The 24,700-nt window shown below is 48.0% G+C and overlaps 1 protein-coding gene across 5 annotated transcripts in view; it reads right to left on the bottom strand.

Annotated features, from left to right (window-relative positions):
* The window catches only part of Samd4a (sterile alpha motif domain containing 4A), a 220,867-nt gene extending 207,808 nt beyond the window's left edge, over positions 1 to 13,059 (bottom strand). For 2 of the 5 annotated variants that reach the window (XM_076544843.1, XM_076544846.1), the window contains exons 1-2: positions 12,533 to 12,734; positions 10,581 to 11,197 (exon numbers count right to left, since the gene is read on the bottom strand). In XM_076544843.1, the coding sequence (XP_076400958.1) occupies positions 10,581 to 10,776 (196 nt within the window). In that variant the 5' untranslated portion in view covers positions 10,777 to 11,197; positions 12,533 to 12,734. Of the gene's footprint in view, positions 1 to 10,580; positions 11,705 to 12,532 lie in introns of those variants that run through there. The other 3 variants (XM_076544845.1, XM_042284723.2, XM_042284722.2) reach the window with 3 other exon arrangements.
* Between the last annotated feature and the right edge of the window lie 11,641 nt (positions 13,060 to 24,700).

Here is a 24,700-nt window from a genome sequence, read left to right as displayed (position 1 = left end):
GCCGAGCATGTGTACCCTGAGGCACTGCAGGATGCCTCCCTTCAGGCTGACAGCCGCCAGAGCCAAGCCTGTCAATTGCTGAAGCCATCCTAAGGCCACACACTAGACTCACCCATCCCCAACTCCTCATTTGACTCATCAGGAAATGGGGGCTTTGTCAAAGCTATGTTAAAACTTAAATGAGAGACGCCCACCCGAATTCCTGTGACTGCCCAGAACACAGCAGCCTCTCAGTGAATGCTCTCTCCTTCCCTCTCTCCCACCACCCTGTCAAAAGAGAAATGGCATTAACCCTGCATGGTACAGCCTTCCCATTCTCAGAAAAACCAGGCTGTTCCCATTTCTTCACCCAGTGCTTGCAAGTCATAGTGTGTGTGTGTGTGTGTGTGTGTGTGTGTGTGTGTGTGTGTGTGTGTGTTGTACACATAAGTGCACATGCAGAGGCCAAAGGTCAACATTAGGTGTCTTCCTCTCTCTATCATTCTCTACCTTTTACCTTTTTTTTTGAGATAGGTTGTCTCTCTAGCCCTGGAGCTTGCCCTTTCGACTGCACTGGCTAGTCAGGGATCCCCCAGTACCCACCTATTTCCTCCTTCGAGTCTGGGATTCCAGGCACGTGTCTCACTTTTGTGTAGGTGCTGGGGATCGAACCCAGGTCCTCATGCTTGTACAAAAAGCACTTTATGCACTGGGCCATCTCTCCAACTGCACGAATCATAGTTTCTATGCCCTTCCGGAATACCGCACAAGAAAACGTGCACCCTAACAATCCCAATGATGCACAGAACCCACCTCCTCCTCTTCTTCCTCCTCCTCCTGTTCTTTTGGAGACAGTGGATGACCAGGTAGCCCAGGCTAGCCTTAAATACTCAGTCTTCCTGTTTCAGCCTCTGGGGTACTAGGGTTACAGGTATGCAACACCAAGCCCAACTTCCCCTTCCTTTTCCATTTTCACACTGGACCTATGACTTAGCCGTGGGCTTTGGTACTGCCTCTATCCTATCATCTCTTCAAAAATGCAAGAGTACTTCAGCAGCAGCATTGTGGTCATGCTCTTGACTGCAGACATCACACATCGGTGCCCATGCACAGACAGAAATGGATGCAGTGCCTGGCAATGCTACCTATGTATTTATGCTGCACACAGACAACAGATTCTACTGACGGATCAGGATATGCCATTTCAGAAATTCCAATGACTGGTGTATGAGAAAACTGAGGCAGTGGGAAGAGATTCCCCTCCCCCCCACACACACACCCCTGCGCCACTCCGGCCTCTGGAATTCACATTCTTGTTCTCTCCAGCTCACCCCTGCAGACCCCAGCATCAGCAATATTTAAAATGTAAAAAGCAGTGTCTTTCCCAGAGCATCATTTTCTATGTCCGTGATGATATTAACAGATCGTGTGTTTTGTTTTCCTACATGTAAATATCTTTGAAATCATGACTACTTGGATTGACCCAAAAACCCTCCCTGATAATGTCTCATCAGCATCACGAAAATGAGGCTCCTATAAAGGATCATCAGAATGCTTGGAAATTTCGGTGGAGTTAATCCATAAGGCTCAGGGAAGTGCCATGACAGGGCCCAGGTCTGCCTTGCTCAAATGCAGGCTCACTTCAGGCTTCGGGAGACAAGTCCAAGAATCAGAAAAAGAATGATGACTGAAAGCCATATATAAAAAGTCGGGTGGTGTAATGGGTGATCACACCCGGCTCAGTGCCTGTGTGTTTGAATAACACTTGAAAAGGATGGTAGGCCAGCGATTCCCTTGTATGAGACACATTAACATCACGGGTATACTGTATACTCTTGGAGCAAAACAACCCATGAGGATTATCCAAAGCCTGCCTGGGGAGCTAGCTGGGTATGAATTTCTAGTTAGGAGTGACCACAGGGAGTCCCCAGAAACATCTTGTCCTATCCTTTCCTCCCCTGCCTTCCAAAGATGACTGTCACCAGAGGAAAAGATTTGCTTCATTCTGTCGGTAAAGCTACCATGGAACTATAGAGAAAGACTAGGTACATCACCTTTCCCATACACAGCAAGTTCAAGTTGTCAGAAGAAAAGTGACCAGTTTAGAACACACCCTTGGATGAAGACGCTAGTGGCTGAATGACCCTGGGTGGAATCGGACAAAGCAGAATAAGAAGTGGGCTTAGAAGAGTCTGATCCTAATCCCAGATCAGCTGCTCATGACTGTCCACCAATGTCCCACCTAGGAGCCTGGGGAAATCAGTGTGTGGCCACAGACTTTCAAACATCCAGTAGAGGGTTGGGGCATCCATGTCTCATAAACTTCCATGTAAGTTTACATGTGCAAATGAAAATCTTCGGAGACACACCTGGAGCTTGAGTGTCGCTGCCTCAAAGCACCTCTCCGCTTCCTGACCTCTGTCATACTGTGTTCTTTCTGCTCAGTCAGACCCACAGACCTCCAGCGCCAGCACCGCCAGGCGGAGCTCAGCTCAAAGAAGAATCCAGCCTCACTGTGGACGTCCTGAAGCCGAGTTTCTGGATCAAGCCCGCAGGATGAATTTGTTTGTCTATGAAACTTGGAGAAAGATGAGCCTAAGCTGCTTCCTCTTTCAAGATCAATGCTTGAGAAGCTGTTGCTTAACGTGAGATCCTAAACAAAGCTCCCTGCAAACGCATTACACTGTGAGGAACCAAGAGAACCATTAACATCTCAGACTTTCATGGACCTTCAGAGAGATTTTTTTTTTTTAAACTAAAGAATCAGATGTTTTGTTTTCCAACATGTAAATGTCTTCGAAACTATGACTGCCTGGATTGACCCCAATATGTCTCATGCTTCCCTCTCTAACATGTTCATCTACTAACGGCCGTGATGCCTGCCCCTAATGTGGCACATACATGGAGTCTCCTTTGTATGTGTGACTTCCCTAGTGAAATTGGCATCAGCCACACTAAAGAGACAGATGTCTTATGAGCACTGAAGCACACCTTCCAAACGTTATACATCCATTCAGCTTCTTGCACTACCCAAATCACCCATTCATATACGCCCATTCAGTGAGTCCAGTTAGGTCCTATCGATAGAATCATAACACAGAGCGACTGTTTATGGTGGAATTATTACGTCTGTGTTTGTTTTGTTTCCAGTTGAGTGGAAGCTCCTTGAGATGAACTACCACCAGGGCTCCACTCCTTGGCAAAGTACCCAGAGCTTAGGGAGTTGGGGAGTGTGTGTCCTAAGAACCTGGCTCTACACTTTCTTATTGTGCATTCATCTCTTGGTACCACCCAAATGGTCATATCTAGAGTGTAGAAGAAGGCCCGGGCCCATGTGGGTTTTATCCAGTAAACTAAGACCGTAAGACTGTACTACATGTTGATATTTGGAGTGGAAACAAAATCCACAGTCTGGCTTCTGAGACCCAAGGAGTCCCAGGCTCCTACAGAAGAGAAAGCCAGTTCTTGGGCATTCCACACTGGCTCTGGGGTTTCAGCCTTCAGGATAGAGCCTAAATCTTGACTGGCATACTAAGAGAGAACACTTGCTCTAGTTCTGAAAGTCCTGCTTTCTTTGGGAGAATCCTGCCTCGGGCAGCTTCCACAGAAGCAAAAAATAGCTCCGATGAGACGCCTGATTCGGCGTCTTAATCTGTGACTGTGGAGAGAGTTCTGTCAGGCCTCAGGAGAAGCCATTAGGGGGACGAAAGGGCAGGGCCAGGCAACCAACTCAAGTAGTGATTATATTAAGAAAACCACAAAGTTCTGAGCTCCCCATTTTGCCTGGCAAATAATAAGGTGATACGGGCACTCTGCGGATGACTGACGACCTTCCAAATCCTCTTCTCCGTCCGTCCCGCCCCTTCCCTTCAGAATCACACCTCTGCAGGACTCTGGGAGCATAGGTTACTTCTCAGCCTGCCTAGCCTTCAGTTCCCCCTGGCTTGTTTACGAAGACATAAACAAGCCAACTGGACTGCTGTGAAGTCTATCTCGTGTTTGCTCTGATGAGCTGGATTATAACATAACCTAGTTGCTGAAGCTGGTGGTCACCCACAGTAAATAACCAAACCTAAGTCATTCACAGCACAGGGCGTGACCCAGAGCACTGGCTACAATTCGCAGCTGTAACTTGCTGGACTATTCCAGACTGTCCCAAGGATAAATGGCAATACCCTACCTGAACCGCATATCATACAGAAGCCCTGTCTGTGTAGTCACTTAACCTAATGACTTCTTCTCACATTCACCAACTTAGGGGGAAAAAAAGGTCATTGGGAACATTAAGTCAGGGCTACAATTTTTAGAATAACCAAGCTAAAACGCAGAAGCTGATGCATGCTAGTCATGTCTTTCCAGTAGGCCCCAACCTCTTCTTGATAATTTTTAAATGCAAAGATCTCCATTGAGGAAAATAATGCTACGCCAGTTCCATATAATGAGAGGCAAGTTCAAACCTGAAGGATAAAACAGAGTCTTGTTGGATCAGTAACTGGGAACTTCCAGACAATGAACAATGAAGTTTATCACCATTAGCACGAGAAAATTGAAGCTCAGAAATTAACTTGGTAGTCTTGTTCGATGGATCTCAGATTTGCACTCCAAGAATCCTCTATAACTTCTGCCTGCCCGCAGGTAGAGATGAATGAGCTTGGGGACAATACCTTCCTTTTCTCTCTAGCTCAGTCCTTCTTTCTTCCCTTAACAGTGATGCCGACACCACCCACACCACCCTGAGACAAATGTGCCAATGGAAACTGCCAGAATCAAGTTGCCTCTCTTTCCCACTGCTGTATACTGGGGGATGGGCATGTATTCCAGGTCAGCTTTTCCCCACAAGTCCAGCACTCAACACACACGTGCCCACACGTCACACTACTCATACCCACACATCATACACATCATACTACCTATGTTGTTCAGTGCACCCACAAAGCATAATACCGACACACATGCCATACATAATCCTATATACACCTCACATACCATACTACCCGTACTAAACATACCCACAGACTCACACCCATAGTATATGCAGCATATACATCTGCACATACAACATACCCACATTCCTACATGGCAATCACACAACCCACACATCATACTACCCACACACATACAACATACATCCACCAGACACATTACACTACCCATACCACACATACAAACCCAAATGCCAAATCATTTACACTCCACACCGTACATACACACACACACATCCATGCACAGGTCACACACATCATATGCCTACCACACCCACCCACCACAGACCAGTCATATACATCACATATGCACCATACTATCAATATGCCATAACTCATACACCAGCTACACTACTGTGATACACCACATATATAATATCCACAAACGCCATACATCCATATACGACGTGCCACATGTACATACCACACACACTACACTGTCTATACCACATACAAATCTACATACCACAGTACTCATGCCCACACACCACGCATACACGTTGCACACACCACACAACCCACATAACAAACAGACACACCAAACACATTATACAAATCTACAATACAATATCCCACACATCCCTCCCCACCAGTGAGCCCCTTCTCTCTCCCTTCCCAGCATGCCCCCTGCATATGAGTCCACCAGGGCTTTCAGTCGCTTCTGCAGAGTGAACTCCAAATTCCTTGGCTGGCCACACCATGCACACACACCACTTCTGTTTTTAGCTTCTGCATCTTAGAGCTCAGCGACTCCACCGCACGGTTCCCCGCCTGACCGGCACGGTTGTACCAACGCCGTGCTCTGTGCTTCGGAAGTGCCACTTTGCCTCCTCACGTAATCTTCTGGTTACAGAACCAGTCCACAGTCACCGTTCAAGATTCAACTGGAACACATATTCATATTCAGCTCAACGAAGTCTTCTCCGCCTCGGCCTGAGCAACTTGCTGCTCTGTTCACACTGCCCTTCAATATGCCTCCTTCCATATGTTTTATGACCATACCCATGTTTCAGCACCTTCAGAGAATTAGTCATTCACTCAACCCTGAAAATATCTATCAAGTGCCGGGCACTGGAATACAGTGGGTTATCTCTGTATCCTCACTATATAACACTGGGCCAGAGAAAAAGCAGGCAATCAGAAAGTGTTTGTTGAGTGAATGAATGAACGAAGAAACTACAAATAATATCTTATCACAGCATCACGAAAACCTCCTCTGCTGTTCTCTTTTTACTCCATCTGTGATCTAAAAAGTCAACTGAGGATAGAAAACAGCACACTGGTACTATGTGAACTCAAAGCCATGCATCGTACAGAACCAGCATCTCCACCAACTAATGACAGCAGATGCACCTCACCAGGGCCCTCCAACTTCCAGCTATCCTTGTCTGAAGCGTCCCCACTTCAGATAGTCCAGTCCCTGCTATTTAATTATAGGTAAGCAACAATCTTTCTTTTTGACATTAACTTACTATGAACACGCACACAATTCCCCTCTAAATACATGCTATTTGTGAGTTAAAAGTCCTTATGGATTAGCTTGTAGACCGTGATTTATCATACACTTTCCACTGACAAAATGTACAAATGACAAACGGTCGTGAACAATGCCACATACTCTGTTACTCTTTGCTAAACTTTGAGTGGAGTTGTAGACTTTCTCTGCTGCCATTCTGCTGGAATCAAAGCACCTGCTAGTCCCAGAAACTGTTGCTATAAACGGAGACCAGCAAAGTCACAATGTGAACCTGGACTGGCTCACACTGAGCCCTTTTTTAAGGTCACGGGGGTTCTGGAAACAAGCTGTTACTTAGAGGGAACATGACCGCCATCCTTGACGAAGTCAGGAGTGCAGAGGCAGAAGACTTTCACTAACACAGGGGGACTGCGTTAGTCAGTTTCTGTGGCTGCAGCCAGTGCCCGTGCGATCAACTTAGGAAGAGAAAAGGTTGGGGCTTTTGGAGGTTTCAGTCCATGAACAGTTGGCCTTGCTGCCTTGGGACCATGGTATTACATCACGGCAAAGCGAAAACATCCACCTCCTCAAGGTGAGAGAGCCAAAGGGAAGAGGAAGGGGTAACCCACTATTCTCTCCCAGGGGACGCCCTCCATCATTCGGAGGCTCTCACCAGACCCTTCTTAGAGGTACCACCACAGTGTAGGATTTCGAAGCTGGAAATCAAGGCTTTAACACATAGACCTTTAGGGACATTCCACATCAAAGCCACAGTAGGAACTGAGTCAACTACCTCCTTTGAATCTCTGATGGTTATAAACCCGAGGCAAAGAATAAATCGGCGAATCACTAGATTTTTTTCTTTTTCCTTGTTTTGTTAAAGACAGGGTTTCTTTGTGTAGCCTTGGCATCGTGGGACTTGTTCTGTAGACCCTTGAACTTACAGAGATCCGCCTGCCTCTGCTTCCCAAGTGCTGGGACTAAAGGTTTGCGCCACCACCACCCAGCCACTAGATTCTCAGTAAGGTTAAGGAAATGAAAAATGAGTGTCGAAGCACATCCCACAGATCTTCAGTGAACCGTGCTCAATGTGCAGCCTACTGAAGGTCAATTCATAGTAATGCTTTTCTTCATGTGAATAAAATACAGCCTCAGATGCAAATTTGATCCTCATCTACCGGGTTTTTAAATCTCCAAGCATGAAAAGAAATAAATGTGCATATATTTTAATTGTTGATTACAAAAATAAACGACACAGGGTGACTAGGGTGAGGGAAATCTCAGCCACTCAATGAATGAGTCACTCTGCACAGCCTAGCTCCCTGAATTGCTGAAGCTCACCAGAGCAGTTTGGAGGTTAATTACCTTGGGTGTAAATATTCCCCGTGTATACTGAGCGTTTTCTTGTCTTCTTAAAGAATGTGTTTTAAAGGTACCTTTTGATGCTTTGCTGCTGTCACCAGGAGACAGCAATCATTCATTGATATTATTATATAGAGAAGACCATAGAGCCAGTTACGAGTGCCTATCTTAGTAGTCCCAAGACTGCAAGGTTTTTTCATCCAATTCTTGAGTCTAGAGTTATACTTTTCCTGTCTTTCCTAGACGTCATGTTACTCGGAGTCACTCTTCCCTGCTGGTTACAGAAGCTTCTCACCCTCTTCCAAATATATAACTATGTGGACTATTTTTTAAAATGTTTTAAGGGTTGTATGCACCAGGGGATGTAACCCAGTGTGATAGAGTGCTTGCCTCACACACACACACACACACACACAAGGCCCTGAGTCCATTGCCCAGCACCTCATGAACCAGTGTGATGGCACACACCTCTGACCTTAGCCCTTGGAAAGATCAGGAGTTCGAGGTGCGAACACAGCAGCTCTGAGGCCAGGCTAGACTACAAAAGGTCCTGCATCAGAAGAAAAAGGACGGTATCTAGGAAAACAGTGTGTTCCAAGACAGTCAGGTTTTCTATGTATTTTATATCATCTTCTTTGGTTGCTAAGCAGATTCTTTTGCCCATTTCCTGGTCCTTGGCTAAGTTCCAGATAAGCAGAAAAGTGCAACAGGTTTGCTAGGACACATGTGGATGCTCTTCATGTCCTCCACCCCCAGATGGAGAACCATTGTAAACCGTCACATCGCCTCCCCCAACAACGTGGCCACACAAAGGAACAAGAGCAAAATGTTTCCATGAAGGAAAAATATTTAGGTTGAAAGATTAAGCCATAAGCAGGAAAATTATTCCTATCATATGTACTGGTTTCATGTTTTCTATTTCTACATCCTTTAGAAGCACAAATTGGTCAGTATTTTATGTAAGTTTTTTTTTTAAGTTTAAGAGAGAAAAATTATCAAATGTGCCTCAAAAACAGAATTTCAATTATTTTTGTGTATTACATTATAAGATTTTTTAAATGAAGCCATTTATTTTTAGTATCATACATTTAATTGCTTTACTTACTGGCTTGATAGCTATGATATGGGGGGGGGGAATCCTCACCATTACTCAAAGGGAAAAAATGTTGCATCAACATCTGAATAGCATAAAGACAAATTATTGTTAGTTTAACCAGCCTCTGGGCTTCCTGAAGTCAACATTGGATACAAATGACTGTACTTAGATACTCTGCATTCTACAAAAGGAAAAGTTTACATAATCTTGTTTGTCAAACCCAAGGAAGCAAGCTGAAGCAGGTGAAAAGCTATGCTTTGACATTAAGGACAGAAGCGAGGTGGACAGATCATCAGTTACCCTAGTCATGCGTCTACACCCAGAGGAACGAGGCTGGCCTTCGGCTATTTATAAATGTAGCATTCAAGCTTCAGCAAGGGGGCCCGGCCGCTGTGCCCTTCCGAGCAGCTGATCTGGGCTGCCAGGCTGGGGCTGAGTGGAGTCTCAGGATGACCCTTCATACTTGGCAGTTCAGGACCCTGTGGATGCGGTCAGGAAAAGGCCCGCAGGATCTCTCGCTCCACTTCCACCCTATGATTCTATATAAGGAAACATCCCATTCTAGTGTTTTCAGCATCGTAAGCGCTGTATCAGGCAGGAGGAATGAGGAAGCCACAAGCCCTCGTCTGCCGGTCCTAAAGGCTCACTCACTTCAGCAGCCTCCAACCCCCCGCTGCCCTGGGCTGGACCTTGTCAACAAATGGCAACCCAGCCCCCGGGAGTCTTGCAGACTCATAGCTAACATGGAACAGCTGGAAGAGGACCCTGCGTTCTTTACTCTGCATAAACACTGGGGGCTCTGTTCACCCTCCTGCAGCAGAAAGAACCAAAGAATTTCCCTGCCCCCCAAAAATATCACAATCGCCAGGCTCTCCTACACCTTCTCCCATCCCCAGCCTCCCCTTACTCGAGATATAATTTGAGTCTATCACCACCCATTAATGGCAGATGGCAAACCGCTGGACGTTCCGGCTATATTTACTTTCTGTAGTAGTTGCTGTGTCTGTAAATACTAAAAGGTTACTAAGAAACAATTCTGTTCTGTTCCTTAAAGTTTCCTCATAAAAGCCACACACTGTGCGGCCCAAGCCATGCCTGCTCTTCCCACAAGATCCCTTATCAATGCGCATAACGTCATGACCAATAAGTGTAGCCACATCACAGCCATGCTGCAAATGTCATTTTGACAGCCTATAGCGTCACCTACATATTATTTGGAAGACAAACCTCTAAAACCGTGCTATCCGTAGGGGATGGAGGAGAAGGAATAATAAAATTTAATTTTTAGGTATTCTTACAGCCTGTCTGAGCTCGGCGACTGGAGGGGCAGTCCCGAGCTTCCTGGTGTATTGCTGAAAGCCAGCGAGCCACGTTACCCGAAAGGAGCGCGGGGGGGGGGGGGGGGCAGAAAATCCAGACTCTACGTGACCTGACTTACTTATTTCCAAGGAAAGCGCAGGAGAGAAAAATCAATCATTCATGCTACCGTAGCTACCACACGGAATGGACTAAGGAGTTCACAATGGGCAAAGCCCCAAAGCGGACAGAGGAGGTGAAGAGGGACCGGGTCCAGGCAGATGCCCAGAGCCCCGGGGGCCAGTGAGGATGAGGTCCCCGCGGAGTGGAGGCTGGGGGGCGGGGCCCGGGCCGGAGGCGGGGAGTCTGGATTCCCGGGGAGCCGCGGGAGCCGCGGCCGCGCACTTACCCGGGCTGTTGGCCTCTCCTTCCAGGACGTGCAGCTCGGCGCAGTCGGCCAGCGAGTGCTCCAGGCAGAGCTGGAGGAAGCGGGCCTGGGTCTGGCTCACGCGCTTGAGCAGCGACAGCAGCGCAACAGTCTGCTCGCACTCGTTCCAGCCCTTAAACCAGCCCGCCAGCACCCCGACCTGGTCGCGAAACATCATGGTTAGGGGGCCGCCCTCCGTCTACGAAGCCTCTCGGCGCCCCTGCCCGCCCCAAAGTTTGGCGGAGCCGCAGCCCCGCGGCCTCCCGAGACGCGTTCCGGTTCCAAGGTCTCCGGTGCCCGGGCGCTGCAGGTACTGACTCGGCTCCTGCCTCTCTCTCTCTCTTTCTTGGTTCAGTTACGTTCCGGTGGTTCTGGCTGATTCCCCAGAGACGGTGACAGACGGTAGCACAGAAATGTTTCTTTTGTAAAAAATAGCGATTAAAAATATAAATCCCTCACAAGGCACAAAACTGAATGAAGAATGCTCTTTCCCCTTTTCTCGTAGCTTCAGGATGGTGATTTCCGGCGTCCCGGGGTCTCCTCCCCGCTGGGCGGCAGCTCGGACCCTTCACACCCGCATTCCCAAGCGGCAATCACTACTGAAAGGACAGAAAGAGCTGCAGTGAGACCTCTGCCCCCCGGAGGAGAGCGTCCAGGGGGACCCGAGCATCAGAGGGAGGCCGGTGGGGCGGGGGGATGTGGAAGGCAAGGTTGGGGGTGTCCCGCGGAGGCAAGTCCCCCAAATTCCAGCCGGCCCCTCCACACTCGGATGCGCAAGCTGAGCTATTGCACAGCTTCCTTCCCAGGTGCGGGAGGAGACCCCGCGGCTTCCTGTTGCTGCGGCTGTGACCCGCTAGTGCTCCCTTGCACGCCCCACCCGGGGTGGCCTCCAGGGCTGTGTCTGCGAACGCCAGCACCAGCAACAGATCCTCCCCGCGCTGAAAACTTGCAATGCGGCTGCGAAGGGGCGCGGGGGTGGGGTGGGGGCTAATGCAAAGCAGAGGCGGTGACAGAGGCAGCCAGGGTTCCAGCCTCCTCCTCCTCCTCGCCTCCTCCTCGCCTCCTCCTCTTCCTCCTCCTCCTCCTCTTCCTCCTCCCTCTCTCCTCCTCCCTCCTCCAATTCCTCCCCTCCCTCCCTCCCTCCTCCTCCTCCTCCGGGAGAAGCAGCCGTACGGCTGCAGCTCCATCTACAGCAACAGCCAGCATCTCCACCGCCAGGCTCCCCTCTGGATTTAGGCCGTGAGCAGCCGCTGCGACAGCTCGAGACAAAAATAAACTCTCCCTACCCAAAGCTCGGCAAGGCTCAGTCGGAGCTCTCACTCCCTAGCGCTGCTCCAGCCCACCGGGGAGGTTCCCCCCTCCGGCCTGCTTGGCCCGCAGCAATCAGATGTGTGTGTGTGTGTGTGTGTGTGTGTGTGTGTGTGTGTGTGTGTGTGTGTGTGTACGCGCGCGCGCGTGTGATTTGGGCATCCTGCCCCCCGTCCCCGCTGCAGCCCGCCGGCTGGAGTGTCCTCGCCCGTGGGGTCCCAGGCCCAAGGCGATGCAGTTGTGAGAGCACGCCTTGCTCGGGGACCGTGGTAGCCTACTGTAGTACGGCTTTCCCGAGCGGCAGGGCGGTCCCCGTGGGGAATGCAGATTCCTCCCTCTGGCACACGCCCCCCCTCCCTCCCCCCCCCCCCCCGGCGCGCGCAAGGACCTCAAAGAAGAAAGTTAGGTTTGGGGGCTCTACTGTCCCATCCCAGCTCTGGTGGCGCAGCCAGGAGGAAAGACTAACCGCCCGGCCCTCTGTGGGGCCGCTCGCTTTCCAACATCTGCCTCCTAGAAGTTCTGGGTGGGAGCGCGAAGCCCCCCCCCCCGCCCCCCGGTTAGGGTCGAAGGGACCGCGGAGTGCCTAGCCGGGGGCGGGCGGGGGGTGCAGCAGAAGGGACGCTCACCTCTATGCGGCTCATCCCTGCGGCTTGGGGCCCTGCGCGCGGGTCCGGAGCCGTGGCAGCAATCAGCGGGGTTGGGGGCGCTCGGAGCGCGGGCTGCGAGCCATGCCGTCGGGGCTGGCGGCGCGCGGAGAGTGCAGCGCTGCGGGTTCGGGGCGCTATCGCCGCCGCCGCTGCTGCCTCCAGTGTCGGCTCGCGAAGGACTGAGCCGCCCGGAGCTCCCCACATGCTACTGATTAACATACACCATTACATCATGGGCTTGGCAGGGAGCGCCCGAGCGGGGGGAGAGGAACCCGGGCGGCGGCGGCTGCACGCGGGGGAGTCGGGGGAGGATCCCCGGGCCCGGCGGGCGGCGGGCTGGGGGGGTGGGGGAGGGACGGATTCCTAAGCCGGGACCATTGAGGAGAGGGGAGCCAAGTGGGAGGAGCGGAAGAGCCCAGATTGGAGGATCTGAGAAGCGAAGCACAGAAGTTTGGAGAAGGGGAGGGGTCCGGGCGAATTCCTCCCGGCTGCCACCCGCGTGTTCTACAGCGGCCGGCCGGGGCACCGGAGACGCCAGAGCTGGAGCACCAGGGGGGACCCGGACGGAGCTGGAGCTGGGACGGTGCTGCCACCCGCTGCTCGCCCTTGGGAATGTAGCTCGCCAGATCCGGTGACCCTTTAGCCCTGCTGGGACCCGTGGGTGGCTGACCGGTGTGGACCATGGACAGCCGGAGTCACTGCCGCAGGGGGCTTGGACCGGTTCCTGGGGTCTGGAATGCGTAAAGTGGCAGAGGGCGGCGAAGGGCACAGCGCAGGGCTGGACGTGCCTAGCCACAGGGCTCCACGCGGCCCTCGTCCCGGAGAAGCGAGCTGTGCCTGGTCAACTACCCTCGGCCGAAGTCGGGCGCTGGATGCCCTTTGCTTTGCGGTCTCCGGGCCTCGCCCTCGGGGAGAAGGCCGACTTCAGGAGCCCTATCTTAAGCTATGCCTGGCGTGCGACTGTGGCTCAAGGCCTGGAGCTGTGGCCCTAGACGCCCTGGGCGACAGAGAGGCGGGGCAAGACCACCTGTCAGAGCCGCCGGGTTGGGGGTGGGGTGCCGCCTTCACCTGCGCCTGCAGCGGGCGGGGCCCTAGGCTGGGCCGGCATTGATCGCTGGAAGTTCTGGGATGCTGCACAGAGTCACCTACTGCAAAGTGCCTGGGTCAGTCTCCCACATGCAGGGTTAGCTTAAAACACCCTAAAAGCTAAACATCTCCGCACCTTCTAATGTGAGTGTTCACAAAGAGGACTCGGCCCAAATCCAGCCTGTTTTTAGAGTAAATGCCGATCCCTAGAACTTGTTTTCCAGAGACTTGGGGCGCATTTTTAAAGGAGGGCTGGGAAAACAAACGTGGGCCCCATATCCCGCCTGCCCTGCTCTGGCTAGCACAGTTTCTGAAGGGGTATCCGAGAGCTCATTCCTCCATCCTTCAGCTCCCGCGCTTGCACCCTGGTTTCCAATCCTTTATTAGTCCCCTCCTCGGCTTTCGTTTCTGTCGTGAGGAGGTCCTGTCAGAGTGACAGCACCTACCATCTGTTATGGTATTGAAAGGGCTCGTGGGGCGGCATAATGTTTGCCAATGTTTCCATCACAACTGAGTGAGTGAATTTTTAGAAGTTCATTGTTAACCACCCAGGGGAGGTATCTGCATAATTTGATGAGTAGTTTGCTCTATTTAGGAAACATTCATCCCGGAGTCAGTGTTTGGCTTCTGATTTGTTTTATTATCATCATAGAAGCAGAAAAACTTTATAAAACTTGTTATCCGGCATGCCAACTTAACTACTCCTTGGTAGTATTTCTGGTAGGAAATGGGGAAAACGATGAGAGATGGGACCACGTGGGACTAACTCAGCCAAGGCAAAGACGGTCCTCATCTGGGGCTTTCAGACGTCCCCGCAGTGAATTTTTTTTTTTTTTAAGGAAACCAAAGATACACCAATAACGTAATTACTGTCAGCTGCCACTTAAACAAGGAGAGGAAGGCAGGGGGCGGGGCGGGCGGGGGTGGCGTGGCAAACACTGGAAAAAAGAAAATGGTGCCATCTACCGGACAAGCCTAGTTCTTTTTTTTTTTTTTTTTTTTTTTGGTTTTTCGAGACAGGGTTTCTCTGCATAGCTTTGCGCCTTTCCTGGAGCTCACTTGGTAGCCCAGGCTGGCCTCGAACTCACAGAGATTCGCCTGGCTCTGCCTCCCGAGTGCTGGGATTAAAGGCGTGCGCCACCACCGCCCGGCAAGCCTAGTTCTTACAGCAGCCTTTGACCTAGGAACCCATGTCTTCCCTAGTCTTTGAAGTCTTACTGTTCAACATTGTTTTGAATTTTTCCTCCTCCTGGGGAGAACTTGGGGAGGGAAGAAACTGGTGTTTGCTTAGCAAATAATATTCCTGGTCAACAACTCATGTTTTCAAGTGTTTGAAAGATTACTGATTCCAGAAAGGTCAGTTCCACATTTACAATTGCTGAAGAGGATTTCTAAGTATTGTTTTATTACAGGTATCCTTGAGGAGCCCGTGTTTATGTATTTTCAATTCAAACTTCTTCTAGAAGAAATACAATAAAATGGTTGGGTGAGTTGGTTCAGTGGGTAAGCGTGAGGCCCTGAGTTTGAATCCCCAGTGCCCACCGAGGAGCCCCGAGAGCCCTTGGAGACAAGGGGGTCTTGGAGGCCTGCTGGGAAGCCAGTCCAGCCAATACAGTGCGCTCCAGACTCTGAGAAAGGCCCTGACTTTCCAAATAAGGTGGGGAGCAAGTTTCGAGGTTTCCTATGCTCAGGATACCTCCCAGAGTCCCAGTTAAATTCCTGTTTCATGCAAGATGTAGTACTCCCAGCTACTATTCCAACACATCTACCTGCACATCACCATGCTCCCCACCATGGTAAAAGTGGACTGAACCTCTGAAACTGAAGCAAGACACCCCAATTAAATGTTTTCCTTATAAGAGTTGCCATGGTCATGGTGTTTCTTCACAGAAGTAGAAACCCTAACTAAGACAATTGCCAAATATTAAGTATAGAAATGGGTGGTGAGTACCATTTAATTCTTACAACTTTTCTGTGTTTAGAAATGTTTATAGTAAGGGATTAAAAAGAGATGAGTCAGATGGGCGGTGGTGGCGCACGCCTTTAATCCCAGCACTCGGGAGGCAGAGCCAGGCGGATCTCTGTGGGTTCCAGGCCAGCCTGGGCTACCAAGTGAGTTCCAGGAAAGGTGCAAAGCTACACGGAGAAACCCTGTCTCAAAAAAACAAACAAAAAGAGAGAGAGAGAGAGAGAGAGAGAGAGAGAGAGAGAGAGAGAGAGAGAGAGAGAGAGAGATATGAGTCAATAGGATACAAATAGCCTAGAAAAATCATGTTCCAAAATCTATCCTATAATTCTAGTTTTGTGATTAGGAAAGTCATCTTACAATTTCAGAGGTTCAGTCCATTTTCACCATGGTGGGAAGTATGGTGATGTGCAGGTAGATGTGATATTGGAAGAGTGGCTGAGAGTACTACATCTCAAGGGTCTGGAGAAATGGCTCAGCAGTTAAGAACAACAGGCTGCTCTCCCAGAGGACCCGGGTTCAATTCCCAGCACCTACATGGCAGGTCACAATTGTCTACAATTCCAGGATCCAACACCTTCACACAGACATACATTCAGGCAAAACACCAATGCACATAAAATAAAAATAAATTAATTTTAAAAAGTCATCTCAGCTGGGTGGTGGTGGTGCATGCACCAAAAACTACATGGAGAAACCCTGTCTTGAGAAAAAAAAAAAAAGTCATCTCAAATGGATAAAGGATGTTGAACTTTTGGGAGGGGGTTCAAGATAGGGTTTCTCTGTGTAGCCCTGGCTGTCCAGGAACTCACTCTGTAGACCAGGTGGGCCTCAAACTTACAGAAATCCTCCTGCCTCTGCCTCTCAAGGGCTGAGACTAAAGGTGAGCACCACTACTGTCCGGTGTAGTTGCAGATTTTTAAAGAAAATGTTCTGCCATTTGTGTCAGGAAAATTCAAAACCACTTTGAGAGTCTATGTCACCCCAAGCTGTGATCAAGAAAACTGACAAGTACTGCCCGGAGAGGCATTGGAGTAAGACGAACTTTTAGGCAGTGTTGGTAGGGTATGAACTATTAACCACTATGGAAATTGAACTGGAAGTCTTTCAAAGTAGAAAAAATGACTACCATCTGACCCCGCTACACCACTCCTGAGCCTGTCCCTAAAGACTGCATCCTACCACTGAGATGCCCACACAAACACGTCTGCTGCTGTCCTGTTGATAATAGCAGGGGAGGAGCCAGCCTAGCTGTCACTCCGCTGATGGCTAGATAAGCGAAGCAGGGCATATATGCACAAGGGAATTTTACTTCGTGATTAAGAAAAATGAAGGCATGAGATCTACAGACATAATTGCTGGAACTGGAAAGGATCATAGTAAGTCGGGTGAACTAGTCTCAGAAAAACACAAACTGTCACTTGTACCACAAAAGTGGAAAAGAACTGGGATGGAGGGGGAAGAAGAGGGAAAAAAGAAACAACAAAAACAAATTCTTGGAAAGTGCTGTCTTATACGGATTTCTATTGCTGTGAAGAGACACCATGACCACAGCAACTCTTATAAAGAAAAACATTTAATTGGGGTGGCTCGCTTACAATTTCAGTGGTTCAGTCCATGGTCATCATGGTGGAGAGCGTGGTGGTGTGCAGGCAGACGTGGTGCTGGCACATCTTGATAAGAAGGCAATAGGAAGCGGTGTTAGTGCCACACTGAGTGAAGTTTGAGCAAAAGAGACCTTAAAGCCCGACCCAACAATGACACACTTCCTTCAACGAGACCACACCTACTCCCCAAGGCCACACCTCCTAATAGTGCCACTCCCTTGGGGGGCCATTTTCTTTCAAACCACCACAAATACTATAATGAGAATTAAATTTCTGTAAGATAATAAAAAAAAAATAGGAAGCTAGAACATCAGCTCTAGACTGGGAATCCTACCTTGGATCCCAGCCCCATCATTTACTAGCCTGGTGGCTTCATAGGAGTCACTTCCTAACCTGAGCCTCGTTTTTATTGGTAATAACCAGTCTCGTTGTCATTATGACTAATAAATACCTCATTGTATCTACATTTCTTAAAATGGTGCCTAGAAAATGCTATCATTAATTATCATTGCTTGAAATAGGGTGAATGGATTGAGAGGAGCAAGCAAATGTGTGTGTCTCTCCATCAGAAATATGTGTGCAATTATATGTGTGTGGACTGGAGGGAGAAGTGTGATACAGAGTACTGTATTTTTGTGTGTTTGTTTTCATGCTGGATGCAACTGTATGAAGAAAAAACAGAGAAATCCATAAACAGGGACAGGCTCTAAGATAGTTGACCTGCAGGAATAATAAATTAAAAGAGACAAAAGGCTCATAGCAACCATGGGCACCGTGTGCTCTTTTGTTGCATTCAGATTTGCAAAAATAGCTACAAAAGACATTTTGGGGGCAAGTGGGAAGTTCTGAGCATAGGCTGAGAACTAGCTCCGTTAAGACACTGTTCTTGGTTTCATTGACTGTGGCCATGGCACTGTGGCTATAGAGAACATCTCTGCATCTGTTAAGGAATGGCATGCTGAGGGGAGGGGGAGGGGCATGATGTTTGTCTCAAGAAGTAAAGATGGAAGTGATGGAGAAAAGATACCTTATATCACCCTCCGGTCTACACATAGAGGCACACCCACATGCACAAATGCACACACCCACACATTAATAAGTACCCACACCAGTATTGTTAAAGGTCCAGGGAGGTGGCTCAGCAGATAAAGCAAGACCTGACTTCAGATCTCTAGCACCATGTTGAGGAGCTGGGTGCAACGATGTGTGTTTGTAATCTCAGCTCTGAGGATTCTGAAGGCAGAAACAGGAGGATCCCAGTGGGTTTTCCTGGGCAGCCAGCCTTGCCCGTTGTGAGCTTTGGGTTCAATAAGAGATGCTGGGTTAAAAACAAAATAAAACAAAACAAAACAAAACAAAAAAAACTAAGGTGGAAATGAACAGAAGAAGATACTCAACATTGACCTATGACCTCCACTCAGATGTGCATACACAGGCATATACCATATACACAGAGGAAAAAATGTGTGTGTGGCTGGGCATGTCAGCACATTCCTTTTATCTCTGTGCTCTGGAGGCAGAGGCAGGCAGATCTCTGCAAGTCTGAGGTCAGCCTGGTCAACAGAACAAGTTCCAAGCCAGTCAGACCTGCATAGTGAAACTCTATCTCAAAATAGAAAAAAAAAAAAGTATGATACATGTGTATAATTAGAAATAATTGTGAGCTGGGGATATAGCTCAGTTGGAAGAGTGCTTCCCTAGTGTGCACAAAGCTCTGGGTTCAATTCTCAGCACTATGTAAGCCAGGAAGGGTGGTACGTGACTTTAATTCCAGCACTTGTGAAGTAAAGGCCCCAAATCAGGAGTTCGATGTCACCTTCAGATATATAGCAAATTTTGGAGTTCTTGAGTTTGTGACCAGCCTGCGCTATAAGAACCTCTGTTAATAATAGCAGCAGCAGCAGCAGTAATAATGCTTGTTCTCCTAAGCTTGTTAAGAGGTCTGAGAATGACTGGTGCAGTACTTGGGACTTAATGGATACTTGATAAATAGTAAATTTCCTTATTCCTCGTACTTTATAGAGTGCGTGATTTGGCTGGTATCCAATTTAGGTCAATTTCACAGGCTTCCCACCCTTGGATCAGGGTGCCAGGGCCTGCCAAAGGACTTAGGAAACTGCTGATAGACAGATGTAGGCAGGCCAAATGGAATCCAGCTCTGCTAAGACAGAAACAATGAAAGGAGGGTAGGTAAGTCCAGGGGCTTGGGCAAACCTGAGCTCAGAACATCTCAGTATTAGTCAAGGTAGGCATTCCACTGAAAAGCCAGGGTTCTGTTAGGCCAGAGCAATACAGTGAGTGCCTGAAGCCATTTCCTGAATCACTTGCACATTCTTACACCAATGGGATCATGGCCTTTTGATTCTATCCCAAATCAGTCCTTGGGGACATTGGCTGGGGAGTCTCTAGGAATCTGTTTACATTCTTTTTTTTTTTTTTTTTTTTTTTTTTTTCCCAAGACAGGATCTCACTCTGTAGTCCTGCAGGGCTGGCCTGGAACTTGCTATATAGACTAGGCTGGCTTCAAACACCCAGAGATCTATTTTCTTCTGTCTTCCCAGTGCCAGGATTAAAGACAAATACCACACCCAGCCCCTGCTTATGTTGTTTATGAAAGTTCTTAGCACAGAGTAGTTTCCAATCTTCTTCAGTTTCTCAGCTTGAGATTCCCTCCAGATGAAAGACTCCTTGAAGCCAGTGTGAGCAGCTATGATGATGCCTGGGGTTTCCAAGTAGGATGTGGGTTGGGTGAACATCAACTCAATACAGAGGAAAAAAAAAATCTCAACCTTTTTATTATGCTAAAATATGTGTCCTCCTTTAACATTTGGGTTTTTGTTTTGTTTTGTTTTGTTTTGTTTGTGAAGACAGGATGTTGTGGAATATTAGCTGAGGATGTGTTACATTCATTTATGCTGTGGATTTGTTTAATGACACAAAGATGTGTTGCATTCTTTTATGTTGCATTTGTTTAACTCGGTGAAGCTGTGTTACTTTGCCTGCTTAAAATACCTGATTGGTCTAATAGAGAGCTGAACGGCCAATAGCAAGGCAGGAGAAAGGATAGGTGTGGCTGGCGTGCAGAGAGAATAAATAGGAGGCGAAAAGGAAGGAGATCAAGAAAAGGAGAAGGAGAGAGGATGCCAGCGGCCAGCCATACAGTCACACAGCCAGCTATGGAGTAGGAAGGAAAGAAAGGTATATAGAACAGAGAAAGGTAAAAGCCCAGAGACAAAAGGTAGATGGGAAAATTTAAGAAAAGCTGGCTAGAAATAAGCCAAGCTAAGGCCAAGCATTCATAGGAAAGAATAAGTCTCTGTGTATTTATTTGGGAACTGGGTGGCAGGCCCCCAAAGAACAAAAAATTAAAAAAAAAAAACTACAACAGGGTTTCTCTGTATAGTTCTGACTGTCCTGGATCTCGCCCTGTAGACCAGGCTGGCCAAGACAGAAATCCACCTGCCTCTGCCTCCCAAGTGCTTGGATTAAAGGCGTGCGCCACCACTGTCTGGCCCTTTTTGCTGCTGTTGTTGTTTTGTTTGTTTCGTTTTGTTTTAACATGTCCTGAGTATGAATCGGAAGGCATGAAGCCCACTTACAGTACTGTGCAGCTTTTCCTCATCCGAAGTGGAAGCTCTACACCCACTCTGTACCACTCCCCTCCTCCAATCCTGGCAGCCACCATTCTGCTTTCCACCCATAGGAACTTGAACACTCATACAAGTGAATGGTACAATATTTGTCGTTTATGGCTGGTTTAGCACAAAGTCTTCCATGTTTTAGCATGTGTCAGCACCTCATTCCTTCCTTGCTACCATCTCCCAACCTCTGCCTCAGAGAGAGGAGCAGACAGCAGGCACTCAATATGCAAGGCTGGTCTATCTATCCCATGAAGAAGAATTTTGAACAACTTTCCCTAGAATAGTCTGATAAGAAGGCCTACCTAACTATTTTTTTCAAACACTTAGATACACTGTCTTCTTGACAGATTTGTAAACAATATAACTCAAACCAATTAACTGATAAAGTTAACCAAATTTGGGAAAAATATAAGCAAATGAGGCACAATCTCCAACACAAATGCAGATGGATTCACACCTCTTAAAAATAAACAAATGTGTGAAGCATTAATTATAATTTTTACAGCAGAACATCTCATAATGTGTCATAAACTATCAAATGCAGTCAGAAGGTTAACTGTAAGCACTGCAAATCCTATTTACAGGATCTATGTGGGTCAGGATCTAAGGGGTGGGAAAGAGAGCTTGCTCTCAGATTGACAGAAGAAAGAAGTAGAAATTGCTCCTACTGGAAGTCTTTAGTTCCCTCTTCTGACCACAAGCCACGACTTACCTGTATGTGACCAAGCATGATGGGACATACCTGTAATTCCAGCCCTCAAGAGACTGAGGTGTGAGGGTTCAAATAACATGCCCTTTGGGGATTTGCTCTACGGCAATATAATTTTCTCTATGGCAAGACCAAGAGAAAGAATTTACTGAATCTTTTTCTCTTGAAAGCATAATTGAAATGTGCCCATAGTTTCAGGTAGTTGACATGCAAAGAAGAAGAAACTTAAAGCTATAATTGGAGACCCCAAGGGTCAGAGTCAATGGCAACCTCTGGATGACAGGAACAGTTGCTGACAGGCACAGCTTTCCCTTAAGCAGACACTACTGTTATCCAGGATTCCTTTGATCAAATGATGATCAATCCTTCTTATAGGTTTCTATTATAAAAATAATGTGACAAAATGAACTTACAAAGAGCAAAAGTTAGCCTTGGCTCACAGTTTTAGAGGGCTCTGTTCACGAGTGATTGGCCCCGCCCGCCACTTTCAGATTATGGTGAGCCCCTCACAGGGAAGCACAAAACAGAACAAAGCCGGTCATCTCTTGGCCAGGAAGGAAAAGGAAGAGGCTGGAGTTCTACTGTCCCCTCAAGTGCACCTCAACTCAAAGGACCTGAAGACTTCTTTTTGTTTGCTTTAAAGAAAAAAAAAAATTTAAATCTGCTCTTTTCCAGTTCATGTTTATATGTGATATGTATGCATGTGTACATGAATGTTTATATGTGTGTCTGTGTGCACAGGTCCATGTGGAAGCCTGAGGCTGATAGCAGTTTTCCTCCATTGATCTCCAATGTGTCTCCCCAGAGCTTCCAGGATAGCTAGTCTGGCTAGTTGAATACTCCTTCAACCGTCTTTGCCTTCCAAGACAGGCTGCCTGCCACACCCATCAGGCAATAAGAGTGCCGCTGGGGATTTGAACTCAGGCCCTCATGCTTAGAAGTCAACTGCTTTAACCACTGAGCCATCCCTCCCACCTGTAGGTCCCACCTTTTAAAGGTTTCATAACTCTAGTGGTGCTGCGTTGGGGAACAAGCTTTCACCAATGGAACTTTGGATATTCAACATCCAAACTATGGCAGACCGTTCTTGAGGTGTTCCCCCATCAGAAAGTTTATGAGAGACTTCCCCTGCCATATTAGATTTTATTACAAGGTTTTCCAAGCTTTTGTTTGATTAATGCTCACTGTGACTCTTCTCCTAAGTAGAGTATATGGTAATTCCTAAACTTACCTCAGTCCAGAACCCATAGCTCACAGGTCTTGTTGTGGTAGTGCAGTGTGGCATGTATTTTGAGATAATAGATTAAGCAATAAAAATGAAAGAATTTGGAAATTGCATATACAGTTCCATGTTGAAGCACTGCATATATTTAGTTCAGGCATTGTAGAAAGGCAACTGGAGTTTAGATGCTGTGGTAGTTTGAATGTAATTGGCCCCCATCATCCCATAGGGAGTGGCACTACTAGGAGGTGTGGCTTTGTTTGAGTGGGTGTGGCCTTGTTGAAGGAAGTGTGTCACTGTGGGAGCGGGCTTTGAGGTTTCATACAGTCGGGATACACCCAGGGAGTCAGTCGACTTCCTGTTGCCTGCAAGATGTAGGACACTTGGCTATTTCTCTAGCACCATGCCTGCCTGTATGCCGCCATGCTCCCCGCCATGATGGAATAAACCTCTGAAATTGTAAGCAAGTCACCACAATTAAATGATTCCTTTATAAGAGTTGCCGTGGCCATGGTGTCTTCACAGCAACAGTAAACCTTAACTAAGACAGGTGCACAGGTGTGTTTAGCCTGCCATCCACAGGCCACATGTACCCCCAGACAGCTTTGAATGCTGCTCAGCACAGAATCATATAGGGGTGTGTGTGTGTGTGTGTGTGCTGGCTTTTGTTTATAACTTGATTATGTGGCTCTTGAGCGTGAGTTTTGAAGGAGGCAAGGTGGACCCACTAAAAAGCTGGCCATACCTCGGGGCTACACTTCTGATAAAGTGAACTGGGTTCAGTCTTCTTTTTCCCACCAAATAGCTGTGTGTTTGGGGCTGATTATTTAATTCGTTTCATCTCGGTTTTCTGTCTACCTTAGTAAATTGTGCCAGGATTGTATGAGATTATATCAAACTATATCGCTTGAAATCTAGCCAGGGGGCAGAATCTTTGATGAATTTCTGAGATTGCGAGTGTGGAATTGTTAACTGGAAAACACAGTGTGAGACTTGCAGTTGCAACTGCCGGAAGCTGAAGCGGACAGCAAAGTTGACCTTATAAAAACGTAGCGGTTTGAAGGAAGGGCTCTGCAGAGCTAAACTGCTCAGACCTCTCACTGGAAGGAGGTTTGTTGCTGGATTGGGTGACGGAGGAGGTTCTGAGGGGGTGGGACAAACTGTCATCTGGCCCCAGCTGCTGCTTCTAGAAGTGACCATGACAGAGACTGGGATGATGCTCAAAGGAACAGGAAACAAACAAGAAACGTGTGGCTGTTGGTTTTAACTGTCGACTTGACATAATCTAGGAAAACAGCGGTTCTCAACCCATGGGTCATGACCCCTGCAGGGGTCACATATCAGATATTTACATTACGATTCATAAGAGTAGCAAAATTACAGTCGTGAAGTAGAAACTAAAATAATTTAATGGTTGGGGTGACCACAGCATGAGGAACTGTATTAAAGGGTCACAGCGTTAGGAAGGGTGAGAACCACTGGTCCAGATACACCTGAAGAAAGTCTCAGTGGGGTGTTCTCTAGCTCGGGTAGGCCTGTGGGCGTGTCTGGGGAGTGGGTATCTGGACTGGTTAAATGAGATGGACAGTAGCATTGCACGGTCTGGACTCTGGACTGAGGGAAAGCAAGAGCAGCAGCGGACGCTGGGAGGCAGGTGTGTATTCATTCTCCACACTCTGAACTGTGACTAAGGGGCCTCATGTTACTGCTGCCTTGACTTCCCTGCTCTAGCAAACTTGAAATTGCGAGCTAAACAAACCCCTTCTCCGTTAGGTTGCTTTTGTCCGGATACTTCATCACCACAGGAAACGGAAGACAGAGGGAAATCTCTTCCTTCCCGTCTCCTGCAACCGCTGTTTTTGGAAAGCATTGCAGAAGCAGCTGGCAGTACATACGTGTTGCTGCCTGAGTCCCAG

The sequence above is a fragment of the Peromyscus maniculatus genome, chromosome 9 (assembly GCF_049852395.1).
Source record: "Peromyscus maniculatus bairdii isolate BWxNUB_F1_BW_parent chromosome 9, HU_Pman_BW_mat_3.1, whole genome shotgun sequence".
Taxonomy (NCBI): Eukaryota; Metazoa; Chordata; class Mammalia; order Rodentia; family Cricetidae; genus Peromyscus; species Peromyscus maniculatus.
Note: the sequence above shows the minus strand (reverse complement) of the source record. Positions and strands in the feature narration are given on the sequence as shown.